The 20,844-nt window shown below is 35.1% G+C and overlaps 1 protein-coding gene across 50 annotated transcripts in view; it reads left to right on the top strand.

The window, feature by feature from the left end:
* Positions 1 to 20,844, top strand: part of PTPRD (protein tyrosine phosphatase receptor type D) — a 2,079,533-nt gene that overhangs the window by 1,893,276 nt on the left and 165,413 nt on the right. For 49 of the 50 annotated variants that reach the window (XM_070590645.1, XM_070590643.1, XM_070590639.1 and 46 more), the window contains 5 exons: positions 313 to 423; positions 3,815 to 4,084; positions 7,094 to 7,675; positions 15,987 to 16,120; positions 18,679 to 18,823. In XM_070590645.1, the coding sequence (XP_070446746.1) occupies positions 313 to 423; positions 3,815 to 4,084; positions 7,094 to 7,675; positions 15,987 to 16,120; positions 18,679 to 18,823 (1,242 nt within the window). Of the gene's footprint in view, positions 1 to 310; positions 424 to 3,814; positions 4,085 to 7,093; positions 7,676 to 15,986; positions 16,121 to 18,678; positions 18,824 to 20,844 lie in introns of all 50 variants that reach the window. The other variant, XM_070590611.1, reaches the window with a different exon arrangement.

The following is a 20,844-nucleotide window of genomic DNA, read 5'->3' as shown; positions in this document are numbered from 1 at the left end:
TTGAAGCAGTCTCACCCATCTTCATTTTATTAGTCTAGGAAATAAGAGTGTTAATTATGACTAGAAGTCTTGCTTGGGAAAAGAGAGATTGTTTTCTTATGCTAGCATTGATGATGTAAACAAAATAAATAATCTCTGTATGTTTTTCTCATCGCATCATCTTCTGTCTGTGCACCTTAGCAAGAAATTGAATCGACGTTGAGTGGACCTTCGCTTTGCAGGGCTTTTCATATTGTTAAGAGGTTTAGCTTTCTGAACCGTGAAAGCCTTCTCTTACCATCTCTTTGGCAATATATTTTATTATCCATACAGGCGCCCTTCAGATCGAACAGAGTGAAGAATCTGACCAAGGGAAATATGAGTGTGTTGCCACCAACAGCGCGGGCACTCGCTATTCTGCCCCTGCGAATTTATATGTCAGAGGTAGGAATGACATAACCCTGGTGTCTCTCCATTCAGGCTCAGGGGGAGTTGAGATACCCACAGGGTCTGTGTTGTTATGTCAGTATTTAACCAGCTGATTTGCTAATAGTTGCAGTAGCTGAAGCATTTTAGTGAATAGAGCGTTAACAATTTTTAATGTGGTGTTTAAAAAAAATTGACAACTTCTGATTAAAATCTATCCTGAGGCTTGAAGTTTGTAAGTATAGTTGCATTTGTACATTTTAATTTCTACTTTTACTGCATTGATTGAACTGTGCTTTGCATTTGTTTGAGATTTTCTTCTTTCCCTCCTTTTTTCTGTTGCTCTTTCTCTTCTATTTTCTTATGAAATTCTGAAATAATTGCTTGGTGTGCTACTAATCAGTTTTCTGTGCAACGCCAAGCATAAAGGTGTCTATGTCTTCAAGACCTCTGCTGTGGTGCTGTAAGGATAAAGCTGCTAACTTAAAAGAATAATAATAAGGTGCTACATGCAAATAGCATATTATTTTCTTCCTTATTTTTATACTTTGCTGTTTATAAACACATAGTATTGTGTGCATATGCCTACGCATATATATATATACACACTTTTTTTTTTTAATTATTGACTTTCTGAAAAGCTTAATCTTTCTATTGCCATGGAACACTGATTGCATTTTTAAAAATGATATTACTCCTTGGGAGAAGAATGAATTATGAGCATATGTATTTTCTCATAAAGTAATAGAAATAATTAAATTCTGAGCTTATAAATGGCTATACCTTTCATTGCAAAGAGAAAAAAGTATTTCTTCTTCCCCAGAATCCTCAAAGCCGGTTCCTGTAGGTTTTTTGTCCAGTGGAAACACTCTTATTCCTGGTCTACATGTCTGTGAATAACCACAAAAGGTGTGGGCGGGGATGGGGAGAGAGAAAAGATGTGAAGGCTTTAAGGTACAATAGGATGAATTTCCTTAGGAAAATACCTAGCTTGATTTTGAAATTTTTTTTTCAAGTTAATTTCATCTCCATGGGGATCTTTTTCTCTCCTGTCTTTCTCTGGAGTCTGGGGTGGGAGAATATGAAGAAACACATTTCTTCTCCAAATTCTTTGAAAGCCCCTTGATCCTTTCTCTCACAATGGTGACCTCCTTTGCTGCATGAGGCATGTGTACCTTTTCAATGGAAAAATTTCAAAATGATGCTAGCTATTGTTTCTAATACCATGTTAATCCATGAGGTACTGCTAACTTTCTCAGCTGAGGTAGGAAGGATGAACTAGAGCAAATAAAGATGTTCAAGTAGCGGTTGAAAGCCTTGATATGGCCTTTTTACTCTCTCTGTGTTTCCCTTGTTTTTCTCCTTTCCTCATTTCATTGTGTTCTGCATCAAACCCCCTACATCCCTCAGAGCTGCGAGAAGGTTGGTGTGTTTTTTACTTTTTACCCACCTTACAAAACTATTAATTAAACCAATAACAAAGAATACAAATGAAATGAATGTAGCTGCATTGTGGTCTTCTTTTGGTTAATGGTATGTTTTAGCAGAGAATGCCCTGGCCATGGCTTCCGGTGCTTGCTGGTGGTATCTAACTGTGGTGCATGATGGGAGAGAATGTACCTGGGTGCATGGTAACTGGTAACACTTAACTCTCTCAGATCCAGTGAACTTGGTCAGTGTTCCTGCTTTCCTTCCTGCTCCACTCTTCCTATCTCCTGCCCCACCTTTAATTTCTGTCTTATGAGGATGCCTGCTGCCCACAGAATGACTTTCTCAAGTTGCTCCCCTAATCCCAAGCATGAAGACTAAACTCTCCTCCATTTTTCTTGATCTGTTCTTTGACACCTCAGAGTCTCCACCGGCTCCTGCTTGCTTTGTGTAACCTGTGAACTGGCTGCAGGAGGCATGCTTAGCTCTCTCTTTACTTCTCCTATGCCTATCATTCACCTGTGAGGCCATCACAGCGAGCCCTCTCTAATCAGCAGAGGTTTATCTCAACCTTAAGTACAACCAAAAAGTTTACAGACAGAATTATTTACTTATCGTCTTCTGGGGGATATGAGGTTGTTTGTTTATTAATGTATTTATAATTAAAAAAATGACTTTATGATCCGTATTTAAGGTATGCTCCTAATGATTACCTCTTGATCTAAAATACTCATGGTGTAATGTTTTGCCAATAAAAGCCCAAGAAGAAACCTATTTGTCTCTTACCCTCTCCTTGTATCATGTCCAAGACACATGTACTTAAACACACATAAACATGCAGATTATCTAAAGCAGGAACACTGAACTGTAATTGCTTGGTAATTTTTTCTGTGTTGTGTTGTTTTAATATGACCTCTTAATGTCGTGTCCCACTGTAAGTTTTAGATCCAGTGTCCCTCGGTGTGAATGTCATAGGCATAAAAAGCTTCTTACTAGATTTTGTTGTTGTCATTTATGTTATTTTACATTAAATGTGGACTGAATGGAATCCTGAATGTGAAATAGCCAGCTCCCTTCCTGAATTTGCAATCCCTACCTTTGACAACCTAGCTTAATCTAATATCTTCTGACTTTCAACTCTATTATTCTCTAAATCCCTGTCTCAATCACTGTACTTTACCTCCTCCCTCTGTGTTTAGTTCTACCCTGTTATTTCTTCTGCTGTCATTGTTGCCTTGGATTCCAGCCATTCTCCCATTGTCCAAAGCATGGGCCTTGAGACTTCATCTTGTGCATGCCTTGCATGACCCAATCCAGTATCTCTACTGGCATTGACTTTGTTTCCTCTTCTGTGACTGTAAATCAATATGTGTATATATTTTTGTGTTTGTTTCAGTGTTAGTGTGAGGTCTTGAGGCTGCATCTACTTTGAGTCTGAAAGCAAATAAATTGCACTTTCAGTGTACTCTAGATGATGTTCTCCAGGGCTGGGATGTGATAGTGTGGCCCCACACATACATTCACATCAACTGGAAGTGCACAGCACTGAAGTTGGTTTTGATACTCAACTGAAACCTGCTGGTGACCTTCCAGCCCCCTTTTCTGCATATACATGCATGCATAGAATCATTGTTGTATGCATGCATGTATATATTTTTGTGTTTATCTTATGCATGATGTTTGTGTATTGTTAGTTTGTAGATAGTTTTTATTTTTTTGTGGGGCCCTTGTAGGTCTGAATCAACTTTTGTATGAATGTGTCTAAGATATCAGTGACTAAACTTAAGAAATCTTTTCTGTGTATACACATACCATACTTGTATGGTCTGTATTATCCACAGTTTTTCTTTGTTTTCTTTTTGGACAATCCACAATATGTTTCAATTGTTTAATTGTGTCTGTACAGTGCATGTCATGTGTTTAACAAGCCACTTTTTTTTGCCTTGTATATTTTATCATCTTCCCTTGTGTTTTGTTCCAGTTCGCCGCGTCCCACCAAGGTTCTCTATCCCACCCACTAATCATGAAATCATGCCAGGTGGAAGTGTTAATATCACCTGTGTGGCCGTGGGGTCACCAATGCCTTATGTGAAGTGGATGTTGGGGGCAGAAGATCTGACACCTGAAGATGATATGCCAATAGGAAGAAATGTCCTAGAACTCAATGATGTAAGACAGTCAGCAAATTACACCTGTGTTGCGATGTCGACACTGGGTGTCATTGAAGCAATAGCACAGATCACTGTCAAAGGTAAGCACAGAGGGTTCGGGTACACACAAGTCACCTGACTAATGCCTCTACAAAGTCTATTCTTAGAATTCTAGAATGAATCAATTCATTATTCAGTGTTTCTGTCATAGTTTAATCATATCTATGATATCATATAAGAGACACATATCTAGGTAGGCAGATTCTATTAAAAGTATCAGCAGCCTAAGCAGCAATAATCAGCAAAATGTTTAACAAGAACCTGGGCCCAGGCTACTAACCAGGCAGAATGAGGAGTGCTAGATACGGTCAACCATTATGGTAGGACTGATGCATCAGGTTTTATATTAATCCAGAACCTTACTAAGAGTCACATGATAGAAAAATACAAGTAAGTGTAAGTAAATGCTCAAAATCTCTGAAGACAAAGGGAGAAAAATGAAAAGGAAAGAACTGAGATTAATATGATCTGATTATAGATGTTTTAAACTTTTGATGGGTCCTACCATTAAAAATCAAAATGCAAGTGGCATTATATTCTGTTTTAGTTTTATCTCTCACCTTGTATAGGTGAAGTGCTCAAGACATATTCTTTTCTTAAAATAAGATTACTAAATATAACCAGACTACTTTATTCCATAGATATTTTTGAAATCAAAGAAAAAAAGTAAACATGTGAAGTTTCCAGTTGTTTTCACCCAGTGTTTATAGAACTTAAAAAGAGATTTGCCCTATAGGTCAGACTGAGGGTTACTTTAGGTTTCTACAAATGTCTGAAACTATTGCAAAATGAACACAAATGATCTTCCCTGTCTAGGAAGTAGGATCCTAAAAAATGCAACATACATGTTATAATCAGTGTCATATCTCCAATCAAGCATATGTATCAAATATATGTCCTATAAAACCAATAATGTGATATGAGAACAAAGGTGTACACCATTGTCAACATTTAATCATTTAAAATAGTAGTGTTGTATTGCATATTCTTAACTGCATTAAGCATATTTATAATTATCCATACGTTACAGACAAAAACCCCATACTGTACGGTAAATATGACTTAGAGAAGCGAATAGTCTGCCAGATATCAGTAAACACACCTTTAATTAACAATATTTTTACTTGCCTTAAAAATTCAGAAAGTGGCCGGCCCGGTGGTGCAGCAGTTAAATTCGCACGTTCCGCTTCAGTGTCCCAGGGTTCACTGGTTGGGATCCCAGATGTGGACTTACGCACCACTTGGCAAGCCAAACGGTGGCAGGCCTCCCACATATAAAGTAGAGGAAGATGGGCACGGATGTTAGCTTAGGGCCAGTCTTCATCAGCAAAAAGGGGAGGATTGGTGGTAGATGTTAGCTCAGGGCTAATCTTCCTCAAAAAAAAAAAAAAAATTTAGAAAGACATCCAGGGAAAATTTGGATCACCCACTTCCTTGAAAAATGCCAGGCCAGAGTATTTAAACAAATGTCTTTTTTATTATTATTTTCAGTAAAACCCTTGGCCAAATATTATCATTCCACAGTAGAGTAATATGCAAATATTGAATCTTCTCTCTCCTAATAACCATTTCAGCTTTAAATATTTGAAGGTTTTCTGAAAACTTTCAGGAATTCAAAAGCAGGAGTCACATTAAACGAATATCTTGTTCAACTTCTTATCTTTGTTTTCCGGACTCTTGCCACTTCCCTACCAGCTGCAACTCAAAAATAAATAAATAATGCTAAAAGGTGAATCTTGAAGGCAAAAAGTGAATCAAAATGAAAAAAGGAGCTTGAGGAGAGAGAGGAGAAAGTACGGACTCACTCATTCAGTTAGTCATTTAACAGTACTTATTAAAAGCCTGCTGAGTGCCAGGCAATGTTCTAGGTCTTGGGGATACAGTAGCAATCGAGTGCAAGTTTGCTACTCTTGAAAAGCTGCCATTTTAAGGAGTATTGGACTTTTTGCCTTTATGTTGATGAGGAAAAAAGTGAACTAAGGGGCTGATTATATGAGTGTTACCTTCTGAGTTTTCTCTAAAACGTTTGCTAGTTGAATTCTCCTTTCTACCCTAATACCACTACCTTTCAGAGTCCTTGTCCAGGGTAAGACACTTAAATATGAAACGACCAATGTAGATGGTTTGTATTCCTCATTGGTAGCATTTTGAGTTGCATTCTTTGGCTGAAAGGAAAGAATTGGTTCTCTGGAAGATGGATTTAATTGCACATGTTTATCATGTAGCTATAATCTCAGATATTACTGAAGTTGAATATAGAATACATATAATGATAATAAATTACTTTAAAAAGTGGTTTGCGAATATGATTTCATTTAGTTCCTTCAGTATTGTTTTAATATTAAGTAAAAAACATGAATTTGAAATTATTCTTTCTTATCTTAAAATTCTTGCTTAGATTATTTGTAAGAAAATTATAGTAACGTTACCTATGTCATAAAACTGGAAAACAGCCTGAATGCTATTCCTCCACAGTAATGTAATGCCATTTCAATATATTCCAAATTTTATTCTTTTCAGTGTTTATTGGTATTTAATTATATCTTTATTTCTTGAAGCAAGGGACTAATTGGCCAAGCTTTGGGTCATAATAATAGTAGTAATTGCAACTAATGTTTTTTGAGGGTACCAGATACCTTCTAAGAGCATTACTGGATTAGCTCATTAATCTTCAGGCAAGTTCATGAATTACAGTTAGCCAACTGTACAACTCCAGTAATGCAGTTTTTCCCATTTTTCTCATGAGAAAACTAAAGCAAAGGGAAGTTAAGCAAAGCATGCAGGATCACATGGCTAATAAGTGGTGGATTTGGATACAAGCCCCCAAATAGAACAGTATAATGCCCTTCTAGTAAAATGAGATTTGTGTCACCTAAACATGTCTTACAGTACTTCCTGATCACTTAGAAAACTATCCTTTGCTATAACTTCATCTAATTAAATCTTCAGTTGATATATAATTCCGTTATTCCAGTTGTAGAGTTTATAGATTCTTATATAGCATCTTAGAGATGATGGATAGTCACTGCCTTTTCTTTTCTCCCCCCAAGCCTTACCCAAACCTCCAGGAACTCCTGTAGTGACTGAGAGCACAGCTACAAGCATCACACTGACATGGGACTCTGGGAACCCTGAGCCTGTCTCTTACTATATCATTCAGCATAAACCTAAAAATTCTGAGGAACCTTACAAAGAAATTGATGGGGTGGCGACCACACGCTACAGTGTCGCTGGACTAAGTCCCTACTCGGATTATGAATTCAGGGTTGTTGCTGTCAATAACATTGGGCGGGGCCCTCCCAGTGAGCCTGTGCTAACGCAGACCTCAGAGCAAGCGCCATCCAGTGCCCCAAGAGATGTCCAGGCGCGCATGTTGAGCTCAACCACCATTTTGGTACAGTGGAAGGAACCTGAGGAGCCAAATGGACAGATCCAGGGATACAGAGTTTATTATACAATGGATCCCACTCAGCACGTCAACAACTGGATGAAACACAATGTAGCTGACAGCCAAATCACTACCATTGGCAACTTAGTGCCCCAGAAAACATATTCTGTCAAAGTCCTGGCTTTTACCTCAATTGGAGATGGTCCTCTTTCAAGTGACATACAAGTTATCACTCAGACAGGAGGTAAGTCTGATTCTAGATGGGGAGTAGGGCAGGAGGGGGAGAGTTTGGTCCTAAGAGATGGGAAGGGCAAAAACATGGACCCTGAAAGACTAAAGAACAATTTTAAGCAAAAGGATGTATGTAACATCCTTACTTTTAAATTTGTATCCAAATGGCTGGAAGACTTTTCTGCGCAAGATGGATGAATGTGTCCTCCGTGTAGCATTTTGAGAATAGAAGAACCGTGCTTCTTTATACTAGCTACTCTGATAGAGTATTGTCAAAAACTTAATCTGTGAAAGATTGGATGGTTCAAGATAAGGTTAAAAATAAAACCATTTGTCAGGAGGCTTCAGATATTTAAATGGCTTATATTTGCTAGGAGGCTACTTACTTAAAAATAGTCTTCTAATGGCTTTTTGAGTTTTTTTCTTTCTGTGGCCTCAGGGGATGAAGAAAGACAGTTACCAAGATCTAAGATCAAACTTTGGGGCCTGATTCATCTATTTTACTGGGTCTTACAGTAGATGCCAAACTATTTTATAAAGAAAAACTTGGCCCTGCCAGGGGATTTTATTTTCATGAGAGGATATTATACCTCTCTGGTCTTTGATTCCAAGTGATCAGTTTTGCCTTGGGTTGGGAATATATCATAGGAGCTTTCTTCTAAACTTTGTTCTTGACTGTCTGAGAGCCATTCATTCGAAACCTTATTGTGTCGGTGCCTCGTAGACTTACATTAACCTGTGAGTGCTTTAGCAACATGCCTTTGGTTTGTGGGGAACCTACATAAGAACCATATTGTTGGAGACATTATCTATATCCATATGTGTAACTCATTGCTAATCTTGGGAATGAATTCATGAATTTTCTCAGGTATCAGAGTAGATAAACCTACGTTTAACCACTGACTTGTTCTCGTGTCATGGGCTTTCTCAGTCATGACTGTGAGTGTTTACCTCTTTGCCCTGGACTACTAGAAATCTCAGAACATGTTTACAGCCTGCCTGGCTTTATTTTATTTTCATATTACTATTTGGTTCTTAGTGGTTTGTTCATGGATTTATTATTTTCTCTAATAAATTGTATGAAAGGAAACTATAAAAATATGTTTTACCATAGTTACATTAAAAACCATTCATATTTCTTTCCTACTTGGCTTTTCCTGTTCTGCTGTATTTATTTGCTGTATTATTATGCAGAAAAACACTCTAGATTAATTTTTCCATAAAAATTTCTCACTGGAAAATGTAGAAATCTGTGAAGCTTGTGTTCTTCTGAAACACACTTCAACCCATAACAGGGATATAGATTAAATAATGGATGGGAACATTTTATAACTTCATAAGTATACATAATAATGATAGCAGCTAGTGTATGCGGGGCATTGTGCTATGACCTTTGCATATATTAATTCTTACTGCCCAATTAGGTAGATGTGGAATTATCCCATTTGCCAATAAGTAAAATAAGGATCAAAGAAGATAAAAAGATTTAGGAACTTGCTCTGGGTCATAAGGCTACTGAGTTAGACAGTTGAATTTAAATCTAGGCACCCTAGATACTTTTAAGCACCATTATCTTTCAAATTAATGATTTGCTAATATCATAGTTTTAGTGCCTGTTAAGATTTTTGTGCCTAAGTGCTCAATAAATGAATAGAGGCAGGAAACAAAGTGTACATTTATTCATGTCTTAAGAAGGCATATTTAAGAATTATATATAATTTACTTCTGAGATATGTGAGGTGGCTCTTAGATTATCCCAGTACAAAAGTACATGAAACCTGTTAGATATGAAAAAAACGTTTATCTGAAAGAAGAGGAAGAAATACCTTTTTTCATAAAAGGTCATTATGCTCGATCAAGAAATTTGGTTCTAAGTTTTCTAACCACAAATTAAAGCAAAGACATCTACAGTATTTTATAACTCACTTTTCTGATGGTGGGAGGATTTATCTGTCTGAGAAATTAAATGATTCCTGGAACTAAATTCAGCCAGAACATAAGAATCTTTGGGAATCATGAGAATCCTTGTATTCAGAACATGGAATGACAGACAGCAACGCCTTCAGTCACAGTTTATTGAAAGATATAGAACTGATGTTTAAATAGGTCATATTTTGATTTTTTATATTACCAGGGGACATAGTGTAACATAAATGATAATTCAGTGAAGGTAGTATTGTGACAGGAGCAATTGAGCTAATGTGATTCAAGGCCTATGCATTTAGAAAAATCTGGATGAATGGGTCACAGATGTATTAGAATAATTGTTCCTGATCTCTGTTTGGCTTTTTTTACATTAAGATATTTCCAAGAATGTTCCATAATAGCTGTACTTTTAATACCCATTGATTGAGAAGATATATAATGACATAATGACTTGTGCCTGCCAAGATCGATAGGCTAAGAAAACCTTCCAAAATAGCGCAATGATTTGATCTATTCTCTAGGCTTAATTAACAAAGGCCATTTGATGTTAGTGGACACCTGCCAAATACAATGATGTTAGTTCTGATATAATTAATGCTGAGCTGCTCCTTTTTCTCGTTGCTGACTATCTAATTCTTAGGATCGTTACAAGGTAAAAACATAAAACCATTTTGAAATATTCTTTTAGAGAGATTGTATAAAATTTAAGTATATGCTTATTTTCACTTCAATTTTATCTTTTACAAACCTGCAAAAATTTACTAATCAATAATATGTATGAGTTTCTCAAGTATATTTTAATTTTCTATAGACAGAGATATGTTTTTATCTTCTATATCTGAAAAGTGTTCATTTCATTTTATTATCTTTAATCCGTTGATACTGACGTACCTATTTTTGTTTAAAATCACACTCCAAAGAAATAGTATTTAGTAACAAAATGAGTTTAAGAGTGAAGTTACCAGTTTTGATCTTATCTAACATTACTGTCACACGTATTAATGCAAATGAAGGGTTGATGTAAATTTGTATATTTCTGAAAATTAAGTAAAAATATGATCTGTTTTGTACTCAATAATATTTCTCCTTAATTGCATATGTTAGTACAATTGAAAATATTAATCTTTAAATAGTTTTAAATGTGAAAAGATTTTGGTTAAGATGATTATTTTCTAGAAGTATGAGTTAATCTTCCAAGTTTCCCATAGCTTTAACTTCTGGCATTATGGTCACTTGCAATGAGTTCTCCTTGAAAATATGTGGAATATATGGCCATTGGCAAGGGAAGAATTTATATTGTGCTGGGAAAAACCTGCACTATTAGGAAATATTCAGGAAGGTTGCCTTCTTACATAGGTTTCTTGTATAGATAATTATTATAAGGTCATAGGCTGACTTTACATTACAGAAGAAGTGTAAATAAAACTCTGATGAGGAAGTGTAATAAATTATGTCTTAAACTAATGCACTAAAATAAATGTTGCTTGATGTTTATGCTAATTGTAAGCATTCTAAATCTGTGAAATCCTAATGTGTGTCTTTTTTCTGAACTTTCTTTAGAAAACATATCTGACCTCTAATTCTTCTATGCATTTGATAGATTCTTGGGAAAGTCTACTGATTTATATGCATATACCTTAATTCTGTGGATCTTTGGAATGAAAAGAATTATATACCTTTACTAAATAAATACTATTGAGAGTATCAACTCCAAACATTTTGAAGAAGCTAATTCTACTGCAAATTCTGGGTTTTGCAAAATTGTTATAATATAAAATTATGACATTTAAAGACATTGTGCTCTAGGTTTCCAGAACTTCATCAATCATTTTATTGGTATATGTCAATACGCCTATATAAGCTAACTAGAAAAAGACATTCCAATAGCCAAAATTATGAGCCCAATTTAAACGCTTTCTCTAAATAGTTTTAGCAATGAGTAAGGGAACTCTGGATGTAAATACAACTATAATAAAATTTAACTTTTTCTTATTGATATTTAATCACAGTTGAAAGATTTGTGCAGATGCTTGTGTATTAAGTACTTATTTTGTCGATGATGTATTTGTGGCACTTACAATTCAGACTCCTTGTTTTGAATTTTGTTATGTTTGTTTTACTGCCGCTATAATTCTGGCTGTTGCTTTTATTGTCGTTGTTATCATTTATCAATAAGCTAGATAAACACATTTTAAAATACATACCGTATTGAAGTACTAGATATTTTAGCAATAATGGGTTTTCTAGTCTCTTTGGTAATATTTCATATTTATAATGTAGCTAGGTAAAATTGTTGTTTAGCCATTTAATATGTACTAACCTTTTTCTCTTTAGAGATGTTCCCTAAATTTTATTCAAATATTGATCTTCTAATATTCTCATCATTTGACATGACATGCCAGTTTTTCTTTCATTTCTTATTCATTCTCTATTGTCTGTCTTTGAGTTGCCTTCAGATATTTATAGAGAGTACCATAATGTTACTACTCGAATACTTTACATTTATCAATGGGATCGTAGTCTTATTTTAGGGAATTCATAGCTCATATTTCTGTTCTTTTGTGAACATTAAATAAGTAACCAAGAAGAAGGATTTAACATTGACACCACTTTACAGAATATAAAGATTTCTTAAATATAATTTTAAAGAAAAATTTGTATTTCTACTTTCATTTTCTCCATTCACATCTAAATTCTAAATTTGGTTTATGGTCAATATCATTACATCTCCCTTTTTAATGTAGAATGATTGCACTTAAGTTTCTGGATGGGTTCTTTTAATTGGCCCACGAGTTTCCCAGAATCTCAGATTTTCCCATAAAAGTTATATTCAGTTAATTGACGAGGGAAATGCTATAACACAGAAAAGCTCTTAAATAAAATAAAAATAAAATAGACATAGACAAGCAATAAGTAATTGAAGATAAAAGGATGCCAGTAAGTTTGAGGTGTAAAGAGTATGAGAGCATTTAAAAAATATGTATATATAAATATATATTTTTATATATTATATAATAAATATATTTTATGTATTTTTATTTTATATATCTATATATACATATGTATGTATAAATTTAGAGAGAGAAAGAGTGGGAAGAAAACACAACTATAAATGTTAATAGAACCTCTTTAGCCCCAACATTTAGTATAAAAAGCCAGTTAACAGAGGATGAAGTATTCCCTGTGTCTCTAAGTGCTACAGAGAAAATAAATATGACAGTTTAGAGTCCCCTAAAGTGTTTTCTTGTATACATAAATTATGATCATTAGGATTAATATGTTTGGGGGATAAAAAAAAATCCATTAATTTCACATCTTTTTTTCTTTTCTTTTGAATTCTCAACTTTATTGTGGTTGTTTCACCTATGACTAAATGACCATGAGGAAGCAGGATCTTTAGGTGAACCCTTAATTTCCAGAAAGTCTGAGTAGTGGCATTCTTTGGGCATTTATAAGCATAGAGCCTGATACAATAAAACGATCCTTTAGAGCACTAGTTCATATGCTAGATTTCACCTGTAGACACATTTTTTCCCCATACAGTGTTTTTCAATCAGTTTCAATTAATTTAATTAATTTCCAGTTGTTAAAAATTGAAACATTTTACCTAGAAGATTCATGAACAACTTCTGTTGAAAAATCAGAAGCTCAGACAAGACTGGGTCCACGTTCCACAAGGCAGCAGCCTTCTGGCACTGAACGTTACCAGCTCTTTCAGGTGGGCCGGGCACTGGCCCATTGTCCCCAGGCTCCATGTGGTCTCGCACTCATCTAAGTGATCTGCCTGACACCTCTAGCCATTTGTGTTTCTACCACAAGTTTAAAATCTAGTAAGTTAAATTACCCTCCACACCACTTCAAAAGAAGGAGATGATGGAAGCAGGAAGGAGAACCCCTTATATATTATTTAAAGAGACCATCAAGCCGTCTGGCCGCTACTTCCTCTCTAAGAATAAAATGGACAGTACACCCTCTGAGACTTTGATGTGCCTATTTAATTCAGTATTTAGAAGGAGAGGGCTCTTAACAGAACCAAACAAAATTAGAGGATCTGTGAAGTTTGTGTCACTAAACAAAGATGAAACATTGAGACCCAGGGGGAATTTGTTCAAGACAAATTAAAAGCAAAGAAGTAAACAGTTTAAGTAAGAAAAGGTTAATTAGACTCCCAAGATGTTTTCAATCAATGTCACTTAATTTATTATTAGCATTAGGCAGGGAGGAGACACGTAACGAGGAGTTGTTATTGTGAGAAGGCCCTTCTATGTGTTCATGTCTTTAACTCTTCGCTGTACTGTATTCCAGTTTGGTTTAGGTCAGGAGTTATCAACAAGACTTTCTTCTTCCCCAGACTCGTGGAAGTTGGGAGAGAGAAAAAAGGGAATAAAACTAGAGAAAAAGAAGTGACTGCCCACATATGTTTGTGTGCGTAGTTTTAGGCTGAGAAACCCTTTCATCATCTGAACGTTAAAAGCTGGTCATAACTTCCCCAACTGATTGGTCTTGGCTGCCATTGTTGCTCCTGCTGGTGCTTTTGGTATTTTCCTATTAGAATTAATGCATTTTCCATTTGCTTTGCTTTTTTCCTGTTTATTTTTTTATTTCCCTCTATTCCTCCTTCTGTTGCTCTTGATCTTTTATCTTCTATGGTCTCTGCCCCTCAATATGAATGACTGTTGGGTCACCTACTGGGGATGTACATAAAAAAAAAAAAATAGATACCCTGTTCAGAAGGTACGTTCCCAGAAGCATCAAATTAATGAGTATCTCAAGGCCTGTGATACAAAAAGGGAGAGAAGATGATGAATACAATTAGAAATATGAAGCACTGATTATTGGTGGCCTTAAGCATCAGTCCAGACATGAGTATGTGTGCTCGCACATGTATACACACACACACACACACACACGGACTTACAGGTTAACAGACCAGACAGAGGAATAAAATGATAATTAGGGATCCTAGAAACCTTTCTGGTAGATTTCTTTAGACTTTAATCTCTTTTTAAGTAAAAGATACTTTTTAGTCATACTACAGAGAGATGACTATGCAAGGAAAAGAAAGTAATACATTTTCTATTTCCAAAGACCTTCTTTCTTGTGAAAATAATGCTTCAAGTATTATTTAAGAAATTGATGTCATACATTAGCTACAAATTATATTATGTTTTGAATGTTTATACTCTTTTGCCAAAACACTTTAGATGTTCTTTTCCCCTCTGGTGTGAAGTACCATTCTTGTTGTTTTTTTATTAAATATACATGGAATTCTCATGTGAACTTGTGGGAATATGGACGTATGTTCATCTATAGCACTTTGAAACATGCCACAACATCAGGAGAGATGATGGAAATATTTAATGGCCAGCAAGGTGTGGGTACCAACCAATCAGAGCAGACATTGGACAAGAACAATGTACGGTTAGCTACAGTAGTAATGCCCTAAGGTCTGTTAGCCTTTGTATAATGCATGGAGGACCTAATGGAATTAGGTGTTAACTAGGAGGCTGAGATTAGTAAAACTGATTCTAATTCATTTGAGTATGGTGTTTTAAATTACATAGAGGTCCCATTTTTTGTTACATCTGATGTATACTTCTTCCAAATTGTCTATTGCTTGACTAATATGAGAATTACAGATGACCTCTGTTAAATTACTATATTTCTGATAAGTGTATTGTATAAACTTTTTAATTTGTGTAGTAATTTAGCTCTCTCTCCGTAGGGACAATATCAAGTTTATATTAGGTTTAGTGTATTCAGTCATTTAAAGTCATTTAGGGATTAGAAGTAATTATTTGTAAGTGATAGGGTTTTTTTTACTTTTTTCACCTCTTTTTTAAAACGTAGGTTGGTAAGAAAAAATGCTAAGTGATTATGGTTGCCTGTAGGTTTTGTTAATGGAGTGAAGGTGGGATTTTATAATCTTAATTGGGGATAATTTTGAAAGTTAAATGCAGTACTAGAATAAGTTCCCATTCAGTTGTAAAACAGCAGTAGCTTTTATGTATTTAGCACTCGTCGTGATTTAGGCAATATTTATTCCAAGTGCATTATATAAACCATCACATTTATCACTTACTACAATATTATACAGTAAATAATTTTATTGCTCTTAAAATTGGATTCAAGTCTGGCGTATTTGCTAATTCTACATCTTGTGTAGATACTAAACTACTCAAGGACAAGGACAGTATTCATAATATTATCCTTGTTCCTTGACGGAGGGAAAATGGGCTTTATATACACAGGTTAACTTGGACAATGGAAGGGACCTAGCTCTCCATTAAGCTGATACATGTGGACACTTTTTGAAAGGTTTAAACGGACGCACTAATGAAAGAACTTCTGAATATATTGGTAATGGTGAGCTCAGTCCTTTGTCTCCCTGTTTTTAGTACCAGGGCAGCCGCTAAACTTCAAAGCAGAACCTGAGTCTGAAACAAGTATTTTGCTCTCTTGGACACCTCCACGTTCAGACACCATCGCCAACTATGAGCTGGTCTACAAGGACGGGGAGCATGGAGAGGAGGTAGGACTGCTTCTCACCTTTGAATCATTCACTACACTGAGGCACTTCCCTATCCATGTGTACTTAACGCAAGTTCTGTTAAAAGGTCAGATGTCTATAAAGGACTTTGGTGGAAAAGGTTTCTTCATCAAAAGAGAAATGTGACTGAGAAAAACAGAAAGAGTGTTTGGGGACTTGATAATGGGAGGGGTGAGAAAACAAAAGACAGCTATTGTCCCTTTTGGAACTATGTTCTGTTTAGGTTTTCAGGCTACTTACAGAACTATCAGATTATGAAAGAATACACCCCATGAGACTTGGGAACTTCCTTTATTTCTCTTCTGCATTAAAGTACTTAAATCACTGTAGAGACATGAATTAAATGAGTTCCCAGGCTTTAAGTAGATGAATTTGTCCAAACTGGTTTCAGAGAAAGGGGCCCCTAGCAAATATTTATTTGTATGCCGAGAATTATTTGATATAAATGTTAGTAAATATAAAGTTTGAGTTTGTTATGCAAATAAAATAACAGTAGATTGTAAAAACTAGAAATTGTTGATAATTACTGAAAAGAGACACAAAAATCAAAATGACTAATATGTATATTAACGGGCATTATTCTGAGGGTTTCACATACATTAACTCACTTAATCTTTGCAACAGTGCAATGAGTCAGCCTCTGTTATTAATCTATTTCACATATAACACAATGGAAGGACAGAAAAAAGTTAATTTGCCCAAGTTTCACACTACTGAATGGCAAAGCTGGAATTTGAATCTGGGCAGTTTCTAGAATCTACGTTCTTACCCGTTAGGGTACACTGCCTCTTGGGTGCACTTTGAATAGATTATGGCAATTGGAATTAAGATACGTCTAAAATTTTCAGAACGGGAATATACAATAGTAATGAATGTGTTTCTTTTGTTATTGTGAAATCCAATAGGGAACGTTAAGACAAAAAAGTTAGTAAAACCATATGTGAAAACTTAATCCACACAAACCATTTTATTATACCTCTTAGCTTGCTTTATCTTAAAAAGATCTTCATGAAGCTGAAGAGACCCTACGTTCTAATAAGGAATCCCTTTTTTAAACACTCACTCACTAAATGAACTATTATCAATGAACTTGTGGCACATCATTTTGAGTACTATAATAAACGAATATGATACTGGAAACTTCCATTTTATTATGTCTGTTTAAATTAAGCAGAATCTCCAAAGACCAAGTTCTAAATGAGGTGCTCTTACATTTAGCTAACAAAGGCAATAGAAATTAATTGCTCAAAAAGTAACATAATTGAAATGCTGGTATAACTTAAAGTACTCATGTTACGACTATTGACGTTTTTAGTAAGACATAAATCAGCATTAAATTATTTTAAATCCTTACCACTAACCCCCTAAAAACTAATAAAAACAGAAAAGAGAGGCAGCCCTTTGAGAAGGCCATGGATGTGTGAATGTGGGCACACCTACGTTGCTTTACAGGTGTTTATTTATGGAATCCCTTTTTTTCTTGTTATTTGGTAAATCTGAAATTTCTGAAAGCTTTTGTATTTGCAAGCCAGAACCCCCCAGGGATGTTTTTCTCTAGTTTTATGTTTGAATTCCCCTTGACTGATTTCTGTTTGTGTGAACAGCAAATACTATTTGATATAAAGCCTTAAGATTATTTATGCCATTACTGGATTAAATATTAGCTTGCATTTGAAGGTTTGCTACAGGCTAACGTTCAGTCTGAGATTGATTACCTATAGACAGCTTTATTTCTGCTAAAATACAAGGCAAATTTCAAACATGAAGAGCAAGAGCTATAACATTCAATTAAAGAAACCTTATTTCAAAAGCCCTTTATGATGTTAAAAGTTATAGAAAAGTTGTATTCTTTTTTCTAGTTGTAGGCTCTATATTCACCAAGAAAGGAAGCTTTAAAATTATTTTAAGTCACCCTAAAGTAATGATATGATTTCATATAAATTATCCAGCTTTCTTCAGTAACTAACATCTGTTTTTTATCCAGTCAGACCTTGGCAATGTCAGATCTCATTTATAGCAACCTCATGTAAACTCTACACTGTTTCCTGTTGTTAATTCTGGCCGTATCTTTTTTGCTCCTACTTAGATTGCAGAAGGTCCTAGGCTATGAGCTAGCCATCTCTTCAAATGGAACTGCCCCTGCTGGGCATGTTCTACTCTCAGGGGCAGGTGTCAGTTTCCATTGGTGAGCTCTGCCACAGTGATGCACATGCCCTAAGGGTAGAACACATTCATGGGTGGTGGCCTCTCCACTTCCCTGTTACCTGCTACCTGTGGATAACTGTGTCGTCATTAGAAAGATCCCTGGCTTCTCTAATTCCAGTTGCCTTATTCATTGTAGAAACTTGCCCTTTAAACTCTGATATTTTCCTTGTGTAATTCTCCCAGTAGAGTCCTTGATACATGCTGTTGATTCTGTTTGTGGTATTTTGATAACATTATAACTCTGATGACAGAAATCTGATGTTCCAGGCAGGGTGATAAAAATGTTTGAAGGAATATTCAGGAGAATGACCAGTTCTCTTGTTACTTATCCACAGCAACGAATTACCATTGAGCCGGGGACATCGTATAGACTGCAAGGCCTGAAACCAAACAGCTTGTACTACTTCCGTCTGGCGGCGCGGTCTCCTCAAGGCCTCGGTGCTTCTACAGCGGAAATATCAGCCAGAACCATGCAGTCAAGTAGGTGTCTCTCTTTGCTTACTTTCTGCCCTCTTTTCACTAGGCGATGTTACCGGCTTTTACCCCAAACAAACCTGCTAATTAATATGCTTAATCGTCAGTAGTTTCTATGCTAGCAAGCATCCAACTTTGGGGATTGGAGTACAACCATGAGCTATGCTGGTTTCAAACGTGGTCCAAATAACAGATCCCATTCTCCCACTTCTTAAATTGAAAGACTTGCAGAGAATTTAGGAGATCTCCATGAGAAAAATGAGTGAAAGGAGTCAGATCAGGCCCCATGTTAACAAACCATAAGGCTGTCAAGCAATATTCAGGTTGAGGAGGGCTTAGCAAACTAAAGAGGAAGCAAAAGACCAAACTTTTATCCCTTTACGTTCGCAGGTTGTAACTTTACTAACAAGTGAGTCTTTATTTCACATATTTGTTCCTGCTTAGGAAAGCTCAGCTCTGTGACTAGTTTGTTATTAACTCTGCAAGTAGTACGTGTGGAAATCTGGAACATACACAGAAAATCTGTATTTGGACAAATTTAGGAACAATGGCAAAATCACAAGTACATTTGCAACCCTAAATTGTATTTTGTTTCCTCAGGTTCAATTTCTGTTTGGAACTGTTACTCTGCAGCCTAGTTGTATTTATCACAGTGGGGTTCATTGTATCCAGGGAAGATTGTTCTGCATAAAGTAGTATATAGGAGGTTGTTTTTGATGGAAAGTTTGGTGGCTTATAATACTGTTGTTTGCTTTCTCTTTATTAAAAAGTTTCTACAATTAGTCTATTAAACAACTTTTTACCTTGAATTGAACAGTTTTATGGAGATGTTTCCTTAGATTTTGTTTTTGTATTTATTTTATATGCGATTTTTGATATAGTGACATATGCAATAGATATGTATAATATGAATGCATTGAATTTTGTAAAGAGGATGTTCTATTTATTGATCTAATTTTTAGACCCATCGGCAAATATAAAATTTGTATTTTTTTAAAAGATGAATTTCTTTTCATATAAGCAAGTCTCTTATCATTTCATTTTCTACAGAAACTTGAAATCTTTCAGGGTTTTTTTGATGATAAAATTCGTATTCCTCCTCTTTCTCAAAACATAATTATTCGTATGAAAAGTATTAGGATCCTGTGGCTTAATCCATTAGTGATTAGGGATTATTCCCATAAAATTTCTTTTCTTTTAAAAACTAAAGCATGTAAATTAATGCAGTTTTGTATGTCTGCTTTGAATTCCAGGAAGGCTAATAAGTAATATTGTAGAAAATAATTCCTAAAATCAGACACTTAATTAAAAGAAATGTTACATGCTTCAATATTATATTTTGCATGGTTTACTAACTTGCCTTTTTTCATATGCACATACATACATACATACATACATACTTACATACAGAATGGACTTTTTATAAGCACATCAGAAGCCTATCTGCTCTTTATTTTATTAAAGTATAGAATAGGAGGTCAGAAGGTAGCAATGTAGTGAAAGCCAAATTAGCTTTTTAAAAAGAATTACAAATAAGTCCTTGCTGTTACGTGAACAAATCAATTTATTATGAATAATGATAATGCATATAAAATGGTTTTATAATTTTAAATATAAGAACCTGTAGTCATAATCAATAAAAATGATATTCTAGTGATTTTGCAAATTTTATTCCAAATTTACAAGACTGTCTTATGAGAATTTCCTTTTTGTAAGTACAGGGCGCTTTTCTTTTTGATTGACTCTGGTGAAGAGCACAGACGTGTAAATTCAGAAAGACTGATAATCCTGTAAACATTTGCATGCACCTGACACTACATAATATTAAGACCCACAAAGTCTAAGGAAATACTCAAAGTACATATTCAAACACAAAAATTAAGAAATGATGTACTCATTCTACCATATTGCCCTAAAAAATATGTATGTATATGTATATCTTATTCCACTTGTTTGTTCTTCTTTAGGAACACATATTATTAACTTTAGAAATGATTTCTGACAACAGTTGTGTTGTTCTTTAATTT

Source organism: Equus przewalskii, chromosome 22 (assembly GCF_037783145.1).
Source record: "Equus przewalskii isolate Varuska chromosome 22, EquPr2, whole genome shotgun sequence".
Taxonomy (NCBI): domain Eukaryota; kingdom Metazoa; phylum Chordata; class Mammalia; order Perissodactyla; family Equidae; genus Equus; species Equus przewalskii.
The sequence above is the reverse complement of the archived record's forward strand: the minus strand, read 5'-3'. Positions and strand labels throughout refer to the sequence as shown.